Genomic DNA, 18146 nt, shown 5'->3' on the forward strand with positions numbered 1-18146 from the left:
ATTTTATTACAGATCAGCATTAACATGAACATTTGCAATCTATTTTGATTAAAGGGAATGCTAATTTTTAACTCCAGTGAAGTGAAATGTGATCTTCCCCCATAATTACTTTTCCTCATTACTAGACCTATTCACAAAAGAATATATTCAATTATTAATATCAAATTTAGAATTTTATCAATAAAAATGTGGAAATTTGTTTCCCCTCTTGTTATACAAGTACTTACATAATATACTTGATTTTAACTATTGGCCTGCAAAGACTGAAATATTTACTATCTGACCCTTTTACAGAAAAAGTTCACCAACCTCTGATGTACAGTCTGATTTGTAATACTGCTGAGATCATTAGTTTTATGAGTTAACTTGGTGAGACTACAGACCTAATTATTCAGTCAAGCACCAATCTAGGTGTTGCTGTGAAAGCCTTTCGTAGGTGTAATTAACATCTACAATCAGTTGACTTTAAGTGAAGGAGACTATCCTCAATAGTTTGAGTAGGCCTGATCCAATCAGTTGAAAGGCCTCAAATGAGATTTCCTTGAAAAAGAAGAAACTCCATCTGTGGACAGTAACTCCTGCCTGAAAAATTTTAGCTTCCACTTCCTGATGGCCTGTCCTACAGATTTGAGATGTGCCAAACCAGCCCCACATTCACATAAACCAATTTCTTTATATTTACATTACATTTCTTTATATTTATTTACTTATCCTACTGGTTCTGAGACTGACTCAACTGCTCACTACAAAAGATACTACCTAAACTGTTCTGCTTGAAAACCAAAAGGGAAATTATTTTATTATAATGTTTATTTTTGAGAGAGAGAGATGGAGACAGAGCTGTCAGCACAGAGCCTGTCAGCTCAGACCCGCAAGCAGTGAGTAGGATGCCAAAGTAGGATGCTTAACCAACTGACCCACCCAGCTGCCTGAAAAAAGAAATAATTTTAGATAAAATGAAATTAATATTTTGCCATAGCTGCCTGTCAGCTGTGATATTGTCTACTCTATCTTATTGACTCTCTAATGTAAGGCAGAAAGAGTACTGAGAGTTATGAATAAAGAAAATTTGGGAAGACTTTAATTCAGTCATATTACTGTGGGTTAAAGTGGGGTTTTTTTGTTTCTTTTTTTTCTAATTAAAAAAAACTTTTTAAAAATGTTTGTTTATTTTATTTTTGAGAGAGACAGAGCGCAAGTGGGGGAGGGACAGAGAGAGAGGGAGGCACAGACCCCAAAGCAGACTGCAAACTGTAAGCTGTCAGCACAGAGCTCAATGTGGGGCTTGAACTCATGGACTTTGAGATCATGACCTGAGCTAAAGTCAGAGGCTTAACCGACTGAGCCACCCAGGTGCCCCTACTTTTTTTGTTTCTTGATAGAATCTGTTCCCAGAGCAAAAATGAGATTTTTCCAAAAATGTCTTCATTAGCCTAACTCTAGGACATTTTTCCTGGGGGCCTGTGGCTGACTTTCAGAGCACCCTTACCTCTGGCATTGTTGGTAAATCCCATGCTTGTGTACTTTCACAGGAGAGTTTATTGGGCTTTTATCAGCTTTTCATGAGTCCGTGGCACCAACAGGATATTAAACCACAAATGATCTCCTCTGTAGGTGTATAGTTGTCACCTGCTGTGTACATTATCTCCCCTAATCCACACAAGAATTATAAGAAGTAGGCATATCCCATCTTTTGCTTATCAGCAAATGTGGATTTGAATTCACATTAGACAGCAAAGCTTTGCTCGGGCGCAGTGGGTGGGAGCTGGGTTCCAGTCACTGGGCTCAGTTATCTGCGAACTTCTTGCCCTTGGAGTGGTGGCCTGGGGAGGCCGCAAGTACCAGCTTGGCTTCTGCCCACTTGCCTGGGGAGGAGCAGGTTGAAGTGGACCTTCTGGTCTTCTAATGTGCCCCAGCCCAATGGGAGGGAGGGGGAGGAGCGGGCGCCCCGGGGAGAGGAGGGCGGGCCCTGAGACGGAGTTCGAAAAAAGGAAGGAAGTGGGGCCCGGCTGCGGAGCGCCTAGCCTGGCTGCTTCCCCACAGGACGACGCGAGGCGCCCACAGCCCCCCTGGCCCAGCCATGGCCCCCTGGCGCAAAACTGACAAGGAGCGGCACGGCGTGGGTAGGTGCGGGCACGGGGTCCCCAGCAGCGGGAAGGGCAGTTGGCCGGAGAACTGCACGCAGGAAGATGCTGCCGGTGGCGGGCAGCATGGGCGCGGGCCGGGAGCGCTGACCCAAGGTCCCAGGGCACAGTGGCTTCCTCAGCCTGCGGCGAGGCCAGCTGGGTGAGGTAGAGGAGGCAGAGGGAGATGAAGGAGGGCACCCTGTCTGTGGGCTTCGCCCAGCCGGTGCCCTTGCCCGCCTGGCACACAGACCCCTGCCTCTCCCCAGTGCTTCTGCATCCCCTAGATGCAGTCCAGCCCAGTCCCTGTCAAGCTGGTTCTGTGTGCCAGACTCCAGTGTTTCAATGAGTGGACGCCGTTGCCCCTTGTAGAGAACTGGCCTCACAGAAGGAGCACCCGTTCTCTCGCCTGGCCTGGCCCGGCCTGGCCCAGTGACACCCATCTGTCTGCTTCTCCTGCCTGTGCTTTCTGGGTCAGATGACCCCTGATTTGGTAGCGGGTCCAGAGGGCTTTACTAGCTTGTGTCAGGGTGTTGGAGGGCAGAGTCCTTCACTCAGCCCTGGAGAGCCTATGGGCGAAAAGGCTGCTCTGCCAGGTTATCTGGGGATATCCAAGAAGCCAGCCTCATCAGCTTCAGCCATCTAAGCTCCCAGAAGCCTCTGCCTCAAGCTCAGGGGCGGAAGTGGTAGCTGGGGGAAGGGAGACTTCAGGTACTGGGACTCACTCTACTCAGTGGCTCCCGTGGTGCAACCTCCATAGACTCACTGTGGTTTTCAAACTCAAGTGTGAATTTGAAAACCGCTGTATGGTTTCCTACACAGGCAGAGGCTAGACACCACCCCCAGAGATGAGGATTGAATAGGGCAGAGATTGGAGGATCCAAGTGGGGTGGAAGGGTGGGGAGATTAAATACAGTAGTCCCAAGGCCGCTGTTGGAGAAATGCTGCCCTGGAGAGTTCAACATTTATCTATTCATTTGCTTAGCTATAGGCACTATGGAGTATTTTAAGATGAATGGTCCCCATCCAGAGAACAAACAATAGTCTACACCCACGAGGGGGGTCGGTTTCTTCATCTGTAAAACGGGAAGTTTGAACTAAATCCCAAAAGGACCATGTTTAACCTCAAAGCCTCTCTAACTTTGGCCCCTATAGCTGGGGATATTAGGCTGAAATTTTTCTCAAGTTAAGATGGAGACTGTTAAATAGGGCAGACTATTGTGGGTGGAGAGGCCAGTGTAGTGTAGGAGAGGAAAGCTGGACCTGAAGGAAAGAAGAGAGGTGTGCCTTTCACCTGAAGGGAATGACTATGCTCAGAGTAAGCTGGAGCCGTATTTTGGAAGGCCAAAAATCCTAGGCTAAGCAGTTGAGACATTTTCTACTTTGGCAGTGGGGAGCCAAGGAGGGCTTCTGTGCAGGGAAGAGGCGTGAGCAGATTTGTGCTGAAGCCAGTGTGGAGGGAGTTTTGGTGGACAACAAGGCAAAGGTGCCTGGGCAGCAGACAAGACACAGTATTGGTGGTCTAGGGTATGTAGGGCAGTTGGTGAGGGAAATTGAGTGATGTAGAAGAGTCCCACCCTCCATCACAAGGGCTGCAGTGCATTCCTGCTGTGAAGGCCTGTGCTATAGTGTGAATATCACCGGCTCTAGTGCCAGATTGCCTGTTCTTGGATTCCAGCTTCTAACACTTCCCAACCCTGTAGACAAGTTACTTACTCTCTCCAGGCCTCAGTTTCTTTGTCTGTATAATGGGGATAATAATAGTACCTGCTTCCCAGGGTTATTGTAAGACTAAATGAATTAATCCACATAAAGTCCCTAGAATGGCAATGGTACAAAGCAATCCTCACTAAATGCTATCAGTTATTATTCTTAGTCTTTGTCCTCTGCATGGAGGTTTAGTTGAGGACATGACATCACAGGATGGGATAGAGTTACAGGATGGAATGAGGTTCCCACACTCCCTAGGAGGGGAAATCCCACCTATGTGCTCAGAGATTGGGAACTCTGTTAGGCCCTAGGCTCAGAAGTTTCTTCATCTGATAGTATAGCTGACATTTTTTATGCTTACTTGTGAAAATTCCATTTCATTGGGGGCCAGAAGGTCTGTGATCCTCCAGGGAGCCAGAGAGCATTTGGTAGGTGCCTGCTCACCAAAGGAATCTCTTTTGTCTGCAAATGAATGCTGGACTAAGGAAGGTAACCTCCAGGCCTGTTTGTTAGGCCCAGGGTAGATGGAAGGAGAAGGCAAGGTTTAGGTTATGACGAAATGGGGAACTGGAGTCATGGAACAGAAAGACCTAACAGTAAGGAGTCTGGATTCTAGTCCCAACACCATCACTATGTGCAGACAGATCTATGATCTAGTTTTCTCATTGTAACTTAAAAAATTAATATCTTTTTATTTCAAGGTATTCTTTTTAAATTTTTTAAAGTGTTTATTTATTTATTTTTTTATTTTTTATTTAATAAAGTTTTATTTTCCAAAATGTACAGTTGGCGGGATCTGTTCATGCATCTTCACCAGCAGCTGGGGCATCTCCACCCTTGGTGTTTCTGGTGTAAATTACTTGGGCTCTGTGCTTTGAAACCAGTAAAATAAGTCCTTTACTAAGGAGCTCCTGAAGGGCTGCCCTGGCCAGGGAACCTCGAATCTTCAGTCTCTCAGAAACAACAGCTGGAGTTATAAGCTTATAATTGGGAACTTCCTTACAGAGTTTTTCGTATGTTGCTTTGTCAAACAAGACCAGGTTATTGAGCTTGTCCCGAACTTTGCCTTTGGACCACTTCTTCTTTTTGGCCTTGCCTCCAGATTTATTCACTGGATCTTTGTCTTTTTTGGCCGATTTCCCGGCATCTTTCTTCTTTTTGTCGTCCTTGGGCGGCATAGCTAAGCTCAGAGAGCAGCGGCCACCACTGCAACCTCGCTAAGATGTCGGACAAAAAGCTTGTTTGTTTATTTTTGAGAGAGAGAGAGAGAACACGAGCAAGGGAGGAGCAGAGAGAGAGGGAGACACAGAATCCGAAGCAGGCTCCAAACTCTGAGCTGTCAGCGCAGAGCTCGATGAGGGGCTTGAACTCACAAACCATGAGGTCATGACCTGAGCCGAAGTTGGAAGCTTAACCGACTGAACTTAACACCCAGACGCCCCTAAGGTGTTCTTTTATGAAGAGCATTTGAAATAATGAGTACGGCGGCTTTGAAGAAGAAAAGAGAAACATATAAAGGATTAAGGGGTTCTTGAAATATCTCCAGAGTCCCAACCAGGCCTAAAACACAAGGAGAATCTGAGCTTTGCTTTCCTATTTGGTTTCCTTGTCAGTGCTGGTAACATTAGCCAGCCTTCTTCTGGCTTAAATCGCAAGGATTGCTGGTGTCTATCTATATGTTTCGGGGGCTGGCTTAACAGGAGGCTCCTTCGTCATCAGAGCCACTGGCTTCTTGCTCATCTTGTTGTCTGGTGGACAGCCAGTTGACTCTTCATATAGATCCATAGTCAGATTATTTTTCCTTCCTTGGGAAAGGAAGGAAACATGTGCTCCATTAGAATTCCAGAGAGTTCCAGAGGTGAAATAGGTGTTTCCAAGGACAAAACAGTGTGACTATGAAGAAAGAAAGGGCACAAACTCTGCCTTTGAGGAGACATATGTAATGTTAGAAGCTTCGACTGTGAAGTCAGAACTGATTTTAAATATGGGCATATTTCTGTATCAATATAGTGGTGGTAATGATGAATAATATGGGTTGTGGGAGATTGTTGTGAGGATTGGATGGGGAAATGCAGGAAAAGCGTTAGTAATGTGGTTGCGTCAATGAAAGTTAGCGACTAAGGTCAAGGGGGTTACCTGATAGTTGTGGAGCCAAGAGAAACACAGAGTAATGCCAGATTCAGGATTGTTATGCCTTCCATGAGTGTAGTACTTTGTGGTTTTACAAGACCCATTTTTGTGCAATATCTTTGGTTCCAGAACATTTATGGGAGGCATTATTTTCATGTTATACATTAAGAAATCAAGGCCCAGAAATAGATGATGAGCATGGAGGAGGGCACTTGTTGAGATGAGCACTGGGTGTTATATGGAAACCGACTTGACAATAAACTATAAAAAAATAAAATAAATAAATAAAATATTTTTGTTACACTCTTAAAAAAGTAAAAAAACAAAAACAAAAAAAACCCAAAAAACAAAACAAACAAAAAAAGCATTAAAAAAAAGAAAGAAATCAAGGCCCAGAGTTCATATAATTTGGAAGTACTTGAGCGTGGCCTTAAATTCAATTGACTTTAGACCCCAGGCCCTTTGCACCACACTAGGATGGAATCTGGGAAGGGGAACATCATAGAGAAGGCAAGATGTTGGAATGTATGTGGCATTTGAGTCAAATAATCAATATTTTCCTTTGGTTTTATTAGATGTTTATGTTTACAATGAAAAAAAAACGAAAGCAAAACAAAAACAAAAACAAAAAACTTTGGAGCAGTAGATTGCAGCCAGATTGTGAAGGACTTTGAGCACCAACCTTATAAGTTTGGACTTTGTTCTGTGCACAATGGAAGTTTTGAGTAGGCATGTCATTTGTAAGAATTTAATATAATTAATTGTGAGAAGGGCAGGGATTGGGTGTAAGAGTACAAGAACAGAGGTAGGTGCCAATTTACCTGTCTACTAACTGACTGATTAGTTAACCCTGCAAGAGTCTACTTACAATTAACATTTCCTTTTCACCTTTACTGTGTTAATCCTCTCTGCCTGAGTCTCAATGATGAGAGCTTCTTCCTTGAAGGAGAGAAGGTAGAACAGAAAGGGGGAAGAGGAAAGAGTATAACAGTATTAGTTAGGAGTAAGTGTGACTAGGTGATAGAATACCTCTAAAAACAGTGGCTTACCCAAACCAGAAGTTTATTTCTCTCTCAAATAGAAAACCCAGAAATGGTCCTCGAAGAGGGGGTCATGGTCTACTGTGCTGCTTCCTCACCATGAGGCTGCTGCCTCCTGAACTGAGCTGGTTGTTCCAGCTCCAGCTGTCAGGTCCCCGTTCCAGCCAGCAAAAAAAGATGAAGGGAAGCAGAAGGACATGACCTTTCTCTTTAAGGACACCTACCTGAGTGCCCACTAAATACTTCCTCTTGTATCCTATTGGCTAAAACCTAATCACATGACTGAGGAGGGAAGCTAGGAAATGTAGTCTGTAACATAGGCAGCCACCCACCCTGCTGAAAATTAGGGGTGCCATTTCTAAGGGAGAAAGGGAAGATGGATATTTGATGATATGTCTAAGGCAGCTGTAAGGAAATACCATAGACTGGGTGGCTTGAACAATAGAAATTTGTTTTCTCATAGTTCTGGAGGCTGAAGTCCAAGACCAAGGTGTCAGTAGGTTGGTTTCTCCGGAGGTATTGGCTTGCAGACACCTGCCTTCTCATGGCTTTGTCCTCATGTGGTCATCTCTGTGTACACTCATCCCTCGTGTCTCTTCCTCTTAAAAGGATGCCAGTTTATATGGCATTAGGCCTTCACACTAACAGCCTCATTTTACTTTAATCATGTATTTAATTAACTGATCCCCAAATATGGTTACATTTTTAGGTCCTGGGGATTGAGACTTTGACAAACGAATTTGTGAGACTAGGCATGGATAACAGTTGAGTCCATAAGGGATGACCCATCATCTGTGGTATGACATTTAGGGACAGGTCAGGCTTTTCAGAGAGAGATGGGGGTGGGAATTGGTGTGAGGGCTTCAGAGATGCCTAGAAACCTCTTCTCTATGCAGGTTGTCTCTGGTTATGATTGCAGACAGTGTTGGGGAGTATTGGTGGTGACTTCTAAGGCTGTGAGGGGGGATATGTTCTATGCCTCTCCCTAGCTTCTAGTGGTTTGCTGGCAATCTTTGGTGCTTCTTGGCTTGTAGAGTCATCATCCTGATTTCTACCTCCATCTCCACACAGTGTTCTCCCTGTATATGTGTCTTTCTCCAAATTTTCCCTTTTAATAAGGACACCTCTCCTTATTATATTAGAGTCCATCCTAATGACCCCATTTTCACTTGATTACCTCTGTAAAGACTCTATCTCCAAATAAGATCACATACTGATCTACTAGGGCTTAGGACTCTTAGCACATTTTCCGTTTTTGGGAGAGGCACAATCCAAACCATACTAGGCTCTGCAAAAGTAGAGAAAGGGTCTTTTCCATGTCTTCATTGGGGAATACAGATGAATCTGAGACCACCCCCAGTTTCAGGAATGCCCATGATGCTGTTGTAGTGCAGGACCCTGGACAGAGCTGGTTCATGCCAAAATGGACAGACTTGGAGTGGGCAGTGGGTACTTGAATCTTATGCAGCACAGCCTCTTATTAAAGGAACAAAATCCATTCAGACTGTTTCAATTAAAAGCTGTGCGGTGTGTACGTGTATGTGAGGATGGGAGAGGTATATTTTAAGGATCAGGGGAATTTTTTTAAAAATCCAGGAAACGAGAGACAGGCCTCTAGAAGGACCTGAACTGAGGCTACCCTGGAAAGCTCTGCCCCCCTTTCTTGTGGCAGTCCAGCTTCTTTTGACACATCAACACTGTTCTCTTTTCCGTCCTCCCCAACTCCTTCTAATTCCATTACTCCTTCATAACTTTGATATTCTGATAACACCATAATAGTGTCCCCAGAATGCCACCCACCCCAATTCTGCATGACTTTGCAGTTCAAGTGTCTACTGAATCTTCTATCTGTATTTATTTGCTCAAAGTTCTGAGAGAGAAGATCTCAAGGAGGAGGGATAGAGAGCATTTTTTGCTCATTAACTTGTTCAGTCATTTACTCATTCATTCTTCATTTATTTCTTAAATACTTATTGGGGATTTCATATATGCCAGGCACTATGCTAGACATTGAAATTACTAGAATTAGACCAATATGGTTCTTACAGTGTTAGAGCTTATAGTCTAGTGAGAAAGATAAAAAAGGAAAAGGACTTTGTGGACAAATCAATAAACATATAATTACATTATATGTGCCAGTGTAATAAGAGAGTTTGTTCCATGAATAAGAATATTGGAGAGAAGGGTCTGAGAAGGCCTCTGAGGGACAATGGGGGAAAGAATTCCAAAGGAAACACTTGCAGGGATCTTAGTACATGTATCTTTGCTATGGAGGCCAACTATATCTTGGACTGGTCCCTAGAAATTAGTCTGATGCAACAACAACAACAACAACAAATGTGTTGGAAATCTTATTCCATCCTACCACCAATTCTTAGGTCCCTGGCTTTCTGTTTTCTAATGCCTCAGCAATTTGAGATTGTTTAGAAGTACCTGCTGGGCTGGCTCTTTGAGTCCACTAAAGAGATTGTCCTAATCCCCAGGCTTATGAGACTTCATCAGTTAGTGGCTGTCTTGTTCCCAATCATAATGTTTGTATTTGAATGAACCTTAACAGACTGTGTTTACTAAGCTCTACTTCTTCCTGAGATCAATATCCTTATATTGCTGCTGTAGGTAAGAGGCAGGCGGTATAGTCACCATAATATTCCAATTTCTGGATCTTTGGACTTCTTTTTGCTTGTTTGCTTGTTTGTATTTTAAAGCTTACAGGCCTTTAATAGTCAATTACACATGGCTGCCACATTCTGTGTTCTGTAGCAAATGTTCTGCAAATGGGAAATGATAATGCTTATCACCATCCAGCTCCAGAGGACTCTGGATAGAGACACTACAAATGTTCCCTTTAATAGGCACTTTCTCCTTTCTTCCTACTTCATTTAATTGCTGTGAGTTAAAATACAGTATGGCTGAATTTCTAAGCCTTTTAAGGCTTGGTTTTTAGTTCTCCTTGGAGAAGGTCATCCCTTGCCCATGTGACCTCGATAGGACACTGTCAGCTTCTGCACTGTTTAAAGCTACAGTCATAGAAGCTGGGGTTGGAGTGGATATGACTTCATATCTCACTTTTCCAGACCCCTCTCTAGACATTACTCCAGGGCACATAGAGTTTTCCTGACAATGGACGATCCTTTGAATCCAAACCTAAACTGTGATGGTAGAAGGAGACCTAGGTAAACACTGTGACTTGCATAGATACAAGATCCAACACAGATTCTGAACACAACAGATGTTGAACAGTCTTTTGTTAGACTGGATTGAGTGGTGGCAATGCTGGGACTGAGACACCATGATCGGCATGTTGGGTTTTGGCAGAGGGACATACATAGTGCCCGCTGAACCTAGAGGATGTGACCAGGAAGTGGGAATTTGCTGCTTGCCTAACTAGTGGTGTCAGTAGAGAGTTGTCTCAGGATAGAATGTTCTGGGTAGAATAAACAGTCAATGTGAAGGTCGTGAGGAGGGCACCTCTCTGATGTGTGGGAGGTCCCTGAGGCTGGAGGAAAGTAAGCAAGAGGCAGAAGAGTAGGAAAAGAATTCTCTGAGGGGAGGTTGTATTGAGTAGTGCCTGGCACATGTAATGACTTCAGCTTTTACTCCAAATGGAAGGAGGTGGGACATTGTAGGTTTTCAGCAGAATTGTAGAATGCTCTAACTTGTTGGAAAAGAATAATTCTACATGCTTTATGATGGAGAGAGGGGAATTAAATGAGGAATCAGGAAGGCCAGTCAGGCAACTACTACAATAACCCAGGCAGGAGGTGGTGGTTGCCCACACCAGGGAGGCAGCAGTGGAGTAGGTGAGATGTGCTTAGATTCTGGATGTGTGTGTTGTAGGTGGAACAAATGGGATTTTCCTCATAGACTGGAATTGGGTATGAGAGAAAGAGAGGAATCAGGAGTGACTCCAAGGTTTTTGGTGTGAGCAGCAGGGAGACTGGAATTGCATACGGGACTTCCTTCATTAAACTCTTGATCCAAGTTATCGTGCACATTGTGATAAATACTAACATTGCTCACCTTTTTTCAACACGGTCCATTTACAGAGCTCTTGTGCTACTACATTTGCCACCCTGCAAGGTGGGTACTTTTATCATCCTTTCACAGATGAGGAAACGGAGGAGCAGAGACCTTCGGGGTCTCATTGAAATGCAGCCTCTTTCAGGCAGTTTCCTTACACTTCATTCCTGAAGGAACCTCTTCTGTTCTACTGAAGTACTGTTTTCACCTTGTCTTTTAGTTATGTAACAAACTACATGTCACTCCTCCCTATGGATAGCATATTGTCTGAGGGTAGAACTCTGTTTTGGGGTCAACTTTGAGTCCACCCAGCTCTAAGGCACTAGCAAGAACATGTTACATCAGAGAAACTAATTATTATTCTAACATGGGACCCCTTAGGAATCCAGTGGAAGCTATAAACTTCCTTCTTGCAAATCTGTACATATGCAGTTTTGCATTAGAGTTTCATCATGGCCCATCCATGGAAATGAGTTAAGTAAGAGCCTGGTTAAATTACTCAGTAACTATTTAGTAAACCAATACAATAGACACAGCTAAGGCATTCTGCCCAAGGTATACATTTTTGGTTTTGGGAGCTGTGAAGAACAATAAAGTTGGTTTTTTTTATTTTTTTTTTAATGTTTTATTTATTTTTGAGAGAGAGAGGCAGCATGAGCAGGAGGATCAGAGAGAGAGGGGGTCACAGAATCTGAAGCAGGCTCCAGGCTCTGAGCTGGCTGTCAGCACAGAGCCCGACACGGGGCTCGAACCCACGAACCGTGAGATTGTGACCTGAGCCGAAGTCAGACACTTAACCGACTGAGCCACCCAGGCACCCCACAATAAAGCTGTTTTTATTGTCTATTCATATCAATTAAATTCAATAAGCCCATGTTAAGCGATGGTCCTAAGTTGGGTATTATGCTAAGTGTTGGTTCTGGGCTGGTTTTGATAAAATCACAGTCCCTGCCCTCAGGAAACTTACAATTCAGTAGTAATCTCTCTTTCTTCATTTTGCTCAAGGCAACAAACAACACCATGATTAGTACCAATGTCCCTATTTCACAGGTTGGGTGTGGGTGCACCTTTTGCTTCATGCTACCATGGCTCTGCCATCACCTTCTTCATACTTCATTGCAAGTTCATGTTGAATTATTTGGTTCTTCCATAGAATATAAACTCCATGATAGCAAGACAATGACTTTTGCTCTTCTCCAGCACAGATTAGGTGCTCAATCAGTCATTGTTAATTGGATGGATGGATGGGTGGGTAGGTGGATGGATGAGCAGGTGGGTGGATAAGTAGGTAGATGAATGAGTGGTGGGGGATGGGAGGTGATAGGTTGTAGGCGGCTTTTCACTTTCTAGTAGTCTCATAAGATTTATGAGTGGCCCCATCTTGCCTTCATCTCCTCAGTCCTAACTCTTCCCTGTCAGGAGGCTCAGTCCTATGAGAGCAGCACAACAATAAATGGAGTATTCTTTAACTCTTCCTCAAACATCTGGACCCCTATAGTTGGCCAGTGCCCCTAAACCCAAATAGAGTCACCCTGGGACTCTATTCACATGCTCCAGCTCTCCCTTACTAGGACTGTGTACACATCATACAAATTCCCTCCCCCTTCCTCCCTGCCCTTTCTCCTTTATTCTCCCCCACCTCCTCAGGGGCTCTCACTCCATTTCTCTCCCCTGGTCTCCCTCTGGCCCTCCTTCTCCTTCCAGCCTCACTTCCTTCATGGGGCCTCTCTTGATCTCTCTCCTCTGAGACTCCACAGCTGCTGTGGTTCACAGCTTAGCCTTTTATTTTTTAAGACAGTTTCTTGTTTCTTCTGGGTTAATTTTGTCTCTTCAATTAGATTTTACAAAAGCTCCAGGACAGCAGGAACTATCCTCTCTCACCTCACTTTTTTAACTTGGAGAGTCAAGCAGAGTGCCAGACACTCCCTTCCCTAGAAGTGAGGGGCTGAAGAAATCAGTCCCTGATTTCATGATATAGCCACTCTTCCAACTCTTGTGTGTGAGTGTGTGTGTGCACCTATAGCAGTCCTGGAAAGGAGAGGGATTCCCATCATGATGCTTTAGAGTAGTAGTACTTATCAACTTAGACAGTATTGACATTTGGGGCCAGATACTTCTTTCTTATGGGGCTGTTCTGTGCACTGTAAGATGTTTAGCAGCATCTCCGACCTCTATCAGCTAGATGATGAAGCTCCTTCACTTTGTCCCTTTACCCTTTCCAGACTGTGACTGCTGAAAATGTCTCCAGACAAAACTGTCCTTAGTTGAGAATCATTCTCCTTAGTTAGAGAACTCATGGCAAACCCACCTTTCTCTTATTGGCTGAGCATGTCCCTTTGGCTCACCAAAAATGGATATGCAGTTTGGCTTCTCCCTGCTGTGTCACCCTGGACTATTCACTTGATCTTACACTACCTCAGATCTTACTACATTTTACCTCATCTGTAAAATGGGGAAGACAGTGATTGTACCCAAGAAATTATGGTGAGGATTAAGTAGGTGACTGTGGGTGACTGTGGGTAAAGTCCTTGGAATAGTTGGCGCACAGAAAAGCTCAGTGGAGGCTGTAATTCCTCTTACGTCTTCTGGTCAGTGGAGGAATACCTCCTCCTTGGTTACCTCTGGCTGTGATTCTCCCACTGTATTCATTACTCTCACTGGATGTGAGCTCTGGCCTTGCTGCTGGAAGCTTCTGCTGGGTCATCACAGTTGCCCTCCCTGATGCAACATCAGGATGTTGCCTCGGTGCTGAGCCTGTCAACACCTTGCCCAGAGACTTCAGGCAAAATGCTTTGTATTTTCAATGAGTGTGTTTCACTTGGATTGAAAGTGGGCCTGCCAGTAGTTCAGTACCTCTCTAGAGTAGAGACCCTCCAAAGTCCAGCTCAGGGACTAGAGAAGTGAACTCCAGGCAATTGCATTATTTTTCTCCATCGTTGTTTTTACTCCTCCTATATATCTACTTGTCCAAACTCTATTAACACTTGGTATTTGCTGAAGCTTTTACTTTCAAACATGTCAGCGAAGAGCAGGGCCCCAGATGAGGTATGAGTCCACCCTAAAGATCACAGGGCACTTACTTGACTGGACTCAAAATTGCCAACCAAGCTGATTCAGCACGGTTGGTAATCTGAAGTAATCTTAAGAAATTCAAGAAAGAATTTAGCTAGAAGAAGGGGCATACCTGCCTTTCATGTTCACATCCCTTCACTTCAGCAAGTATTTATTAAAGCTCACTAACTATTGATTGAACCTCTACTGTGGGCCAGGTGATGTTCTTAGCACTGGGAATTCAGTGGTCAAAAGACAGACTCAATCTTTACCCTCACTGAGGCTGGAGAAAACAGGAAATGAACAAGTCTAGTATATACTATGTGTGTGTACATATATATATACACCCACACCCACACATATATCCATCTAGTGTATATATACACACACATATATATACCTATACACACACTAAATTGTAACATCAGAAATAGGCTACTAAAAGAAGCAAGAACTTTGGACTCTGATCTGGGCTTGAATCCACTTTTTACCACTTTCTAGCTGTGTGGTCATGGGCAAGTTCCTTAATCTCTGAATTTCTCATATGTTACATAAAGGTGATAGCTTGGAGGATTAGTGTGAATATTAAATGAGGTAATGTTAGTAGAATGCTAGGGATTTTATCTGTCTTATCTGTCACCGTAACCGCAGGACTCAGAACAGTACCTACCACACAGTAGGTGCTCAGATGAATATCTTTGTAAAAATCATATATGCTTGGTAGATAATATATGCCCATTAAGTGTTTACATTATTTTGGTGGGCAAGCAGTGTATAAAGTGGTTAGAATGCACACTTCCAGATCAATCAACTTACCTATCTAAGTTATGAGATGGATAAGTTGTTTACCCTCTTTGTATCTCAGTTTCCTCATCTATAAATCCAAGAGAAACACATACTTACCTCCTAACATTGCACAAACTACAGGGACCCCTGTAGCCATCCTAGTTGTTTCTATGAACTTCATGCTATAACAATGATGTTTACTTTTTCCTTATTTCTCTCAATTTGGGTTCCTAATAAGCTGTGTATCTCAATATGGTTAAGTGGAATTGGTGACTAATCAATGGATTCTATTTCTAGGATTGTAGAAAGTTTTGCCTGTCTCAAAGTACTGTTTCCACTGGCTTGCCAACCCAGATTTCCAATATGAGAATCCGGATTGGGTTTAATGAGCCCAGATGACCCTGGTAATTTAAACATCCCTTTGATCCTCAGCCATAAGTATTTTGGTTTGAGTGGGCTTGTCAGTAACCAATGGCTGCCTTGGTTCATGGGTGTAGTAGTTTGATGGAGGAAGAAGTCAAATCCTCCCTGTGGATGTGTCAATATTCTCCAGTGTCTAGAGACCTTACATGAAAGAGGAAGTTAGAATGGGTGTCTCTGGGAATCCTGCCACCCACCACTTTTCCATCTTCCTTGGGTGGGCATGACCAGGGTGGGGCAGGCTCTGATTTTAGTGGCTTTCCTTATCTTTTGTCCTGTATCTTCCTCATGTTTTTCTGCCCCTTTCATCCCTCATTCAAGAGTTGACAGTGGTTAGGCCTACAGGGGATAGGGAAGAAGGTGATCTGTTTCTACACTGGTCAGAAGTAACTCAAATGAGGATCATAGATAAGCAATCAAACTTTAACACACAGTGGCATTCTGGTTCAAAGTTTCCTGTTAGTCATTTAGAAAATTTAACGGAATTGGGTATTGGTATGCAAAGCCACTTCCTTTGTCAGTAATGTCTGCCTTTCCCCAAATGGAACCTTGAGAACAGAGGCCCTTATGCAAAGGCAGAAATACATTTATAAATTAAAAAGCAACATCAGTTACTTTCATTTTCATAAAATGTGAGTCTTTGGAATGAATACAGACCTTCATGTTAAATACCATGTTTCAAGATCTATGCAAGACATCTTCTTAAGTTGACCAATTGGAATCTTCTAATCTGACAAAGCTGGGCAGAGAGCAAGGAAGGGATTCCTAAGGAAAGATGGGGAGGAAATAGGGAACAAAACAGTTTTGCCCCACCCTTCTAATGTGTGATGGACAGACCTAATTTGCTAGTACTCCAGAGGCCAACTGATTTTATGGATGGTATTCTTTTGTTAGAAACCTTAGTTGCCTCCTTGGCCCTGCCCAGGTCTGTGACAGACATGTTCTCAGCCAGATTTCTGGGGTTGGAGGGAGCAAGTGGGAGAGTCTAAGTTAGGGCACCAGCAAGCTGGAGTGGGTACAAATGTCAGCAGCCTATGTGGGGACAGGGTTTGAAATCAGGCCAAGTGTAAAAGGAATGGAGAAACATGCTATGTTTATACAGGAGAAGAGATTTCTGAGTCCCCTGAGGGCCTTCTCAAGGTTTGCTTTTGAACAAAGGATTAATTTTATTCAGTGTTGACCAACAGTGTCAGTTGTTACACACTGCAGGGAGGCAGATCTAAAGGTGACTAAAGAAGAGCTCTGAAGGAGTTCTTCTGAACAGATTGCTTGAGGAGGTTTTATGATGCTAATGAAGAGAAAAATGATGACAATTTATTGAGAACTTACTATGGCCAGACGTCAGTAAGTCGTTTGTGTTTTAATCTCAGCTGAGCTTCCTAAGAGCCCTACAAATTAGGGACTATCATCTCCTCCATTCTACAATTGGGGAAAAATGAGGCTTGGGGTGTGAAGTTGCTGCTCAGGCAGCCTTCCACAGGCCCCTACAGTGACTTTGGGGGGATTATAAAAATAATACCCCTCCCCTGCCCAGATCACAGGCTGCATACTAGCCTCCAATGCTCTCTTGCCTGGGTGGCCTCGTGCAGGGCAAAACCTGTAGAAGCACCTGCTGTGGCTCTGGGGTTGAGGCCAGAGCCAATAAGGGGCAGAATTGAATCCAGGAGCCACAGCTGTCTGACTCCAGATAGACTCTTGGCTCCCAAGCTTTATTGTCTCTCAGGATCGAGACTTTCCATTACTATGAGTACCTACAAAGGCTGGTTGGTCCCATGGTAAAAGGGCTGATTTGTATAGGTGTTTGGACTAAATAGCCTGTAAGTTTCCTCCTTTTCCCTTAGAGAATGTGGCAAGACTGAAGCATGAAGCAGGATCTGGTGAACATCTAGGTTCTGTGGGGAGGAGACAGGTGCAGAGAATGAACAAGGTGCAGAGCTGGGTTTGAGTCCTGGCTCTTACTACCAACAGGGTAAGGGGAGATTATGAGTGAACCACTCAAACCCTCTGTACCTCATTTTCCTCATCTGTAAAATGAGGATAGTAGCTACCTCATGTAGCAGTTATAAAGACAACAGGAAAGGACAATTGAGAATATGCTTCTCTGGGACACACTGAAGCAATATTGTAAATGCTCCTTTTTTTATGTTTGAGAAGGGATCTGATCTCATTTCTTATCCTAGACCCCTTCACTGATGTAATCACTTTTTTCACTCCATCGATAAGTTTTAGGAAGTTGTGTTTTCATTTCATTTGTCTCAAAATATTTTCTAATTTCCCTTGTGAGTTCTTCTTTGAGTCCTTGTTGCTTAAGAATATATTGTTTAGGGGCACCCACATGGCTCATTTGGTTGTGAGGCCAGCTCTTGATTTTGGCTCAGGTCATGATCTCACAGTCCTAAGACTAAGCCCTCAGTTGGGCTCTACGCTGAGCAAGGAGTCTGCTTGAGGTTCTCTCTCCCTCTTTCTCTGCCCTTCCCCCGCTAGTGTGCACACATGTGTTCTCTCTCTCAAAAAGAGTATATTGTTTTACACATAGTTGTAAATTTTTCAGTTTTATTTCATTCATTTCTATCTTCTTCCTTTGTAGTTGGAAAAGATACTTTGTATGATTTCAGTATTTGTAATGTATTGAGATGTATGTTGTGGCCTAACATATGAGCTATTCTAGAAAATGTTCCATATGTACCTGAGAAGAAAGTACATTCTGCTGTTGCAGGATGGAATGTTTTGTATATGTCTTTTAGGTCGGGTTATTTACAGTGTGGTTCAGATATTCTATTTTTTTATTGATTTTATGTTTACATGTTCTATACATTATTGATAGAGGGACTTTGAAGTCTCTGATTATTATTAGTCTCTGCCTAGT

General features: G+C 43.4%; 2 protein-coding genes across 2 annotated transcripts in view; one reads left to right on the top strand and one right to left on the bottom strand.

Annotated features, from left to right (window-relative positions):
* The first annotated feature begins 2003 nt into the window (after positions 1-2003).
* Positions 2004-18146, top strand: part of DOCK2 (dedicator of cytokinesis 2) — a 415239-nt gene continuing 399096 nt past the window's right edge. Inside the window, exon 1 of the mRNA XM_039235715.1 lies at positions 2004-2123. Coding sequence (XP_039091646.1) covers positions 2081-2123 — 43 coding nt within the window. The 5' untranslated portion in view covers positions 2004-2080. The remainder of the gene's footprint in view (positions 2124-18146) is intronic.
* LOC120234073 (40S ribosomal protein S25-like) lies at positions 4603-5026 on the bottom strand. The gene has a single exon (XM_039235717.1). It carries the CDS (start codon positions 5009-5011, stop codon positions 4634-4636), a length of 378 nt encoding a protein of 125 aa, XP_039091648.1. The 5' UTR covers positions 5012-5026; the 3' UTR covers positions 4603-4633.

Source organism: Hyaena hyaena, unplaced genomic scaffold (genome assembly GCF_003009895.1).
Source record: "Hyaena hyaena isolate Hyena2069 unplaced genomic scaffold, ASM300989v1 scaffold_102, whole genome shotgun sequence".
In the NCBI taxonomy this organism is placed as follows: Eukaryota; Metazoa; Chordata; class Mammalia; order Carnivora; family Hyaenidae; genus Hyaena; species Hyaena hyaena.

Bases quoted from the DNA above. Each gene is read 5' to 3' on its own strand.
- LOC120234073 (XM_039235717.1), bottom strand. From the start codon at position 5,011: ATGCCGCCCAAGGACGACAAAAAGAAGAAAGATGCCGGGAAATCGGCC.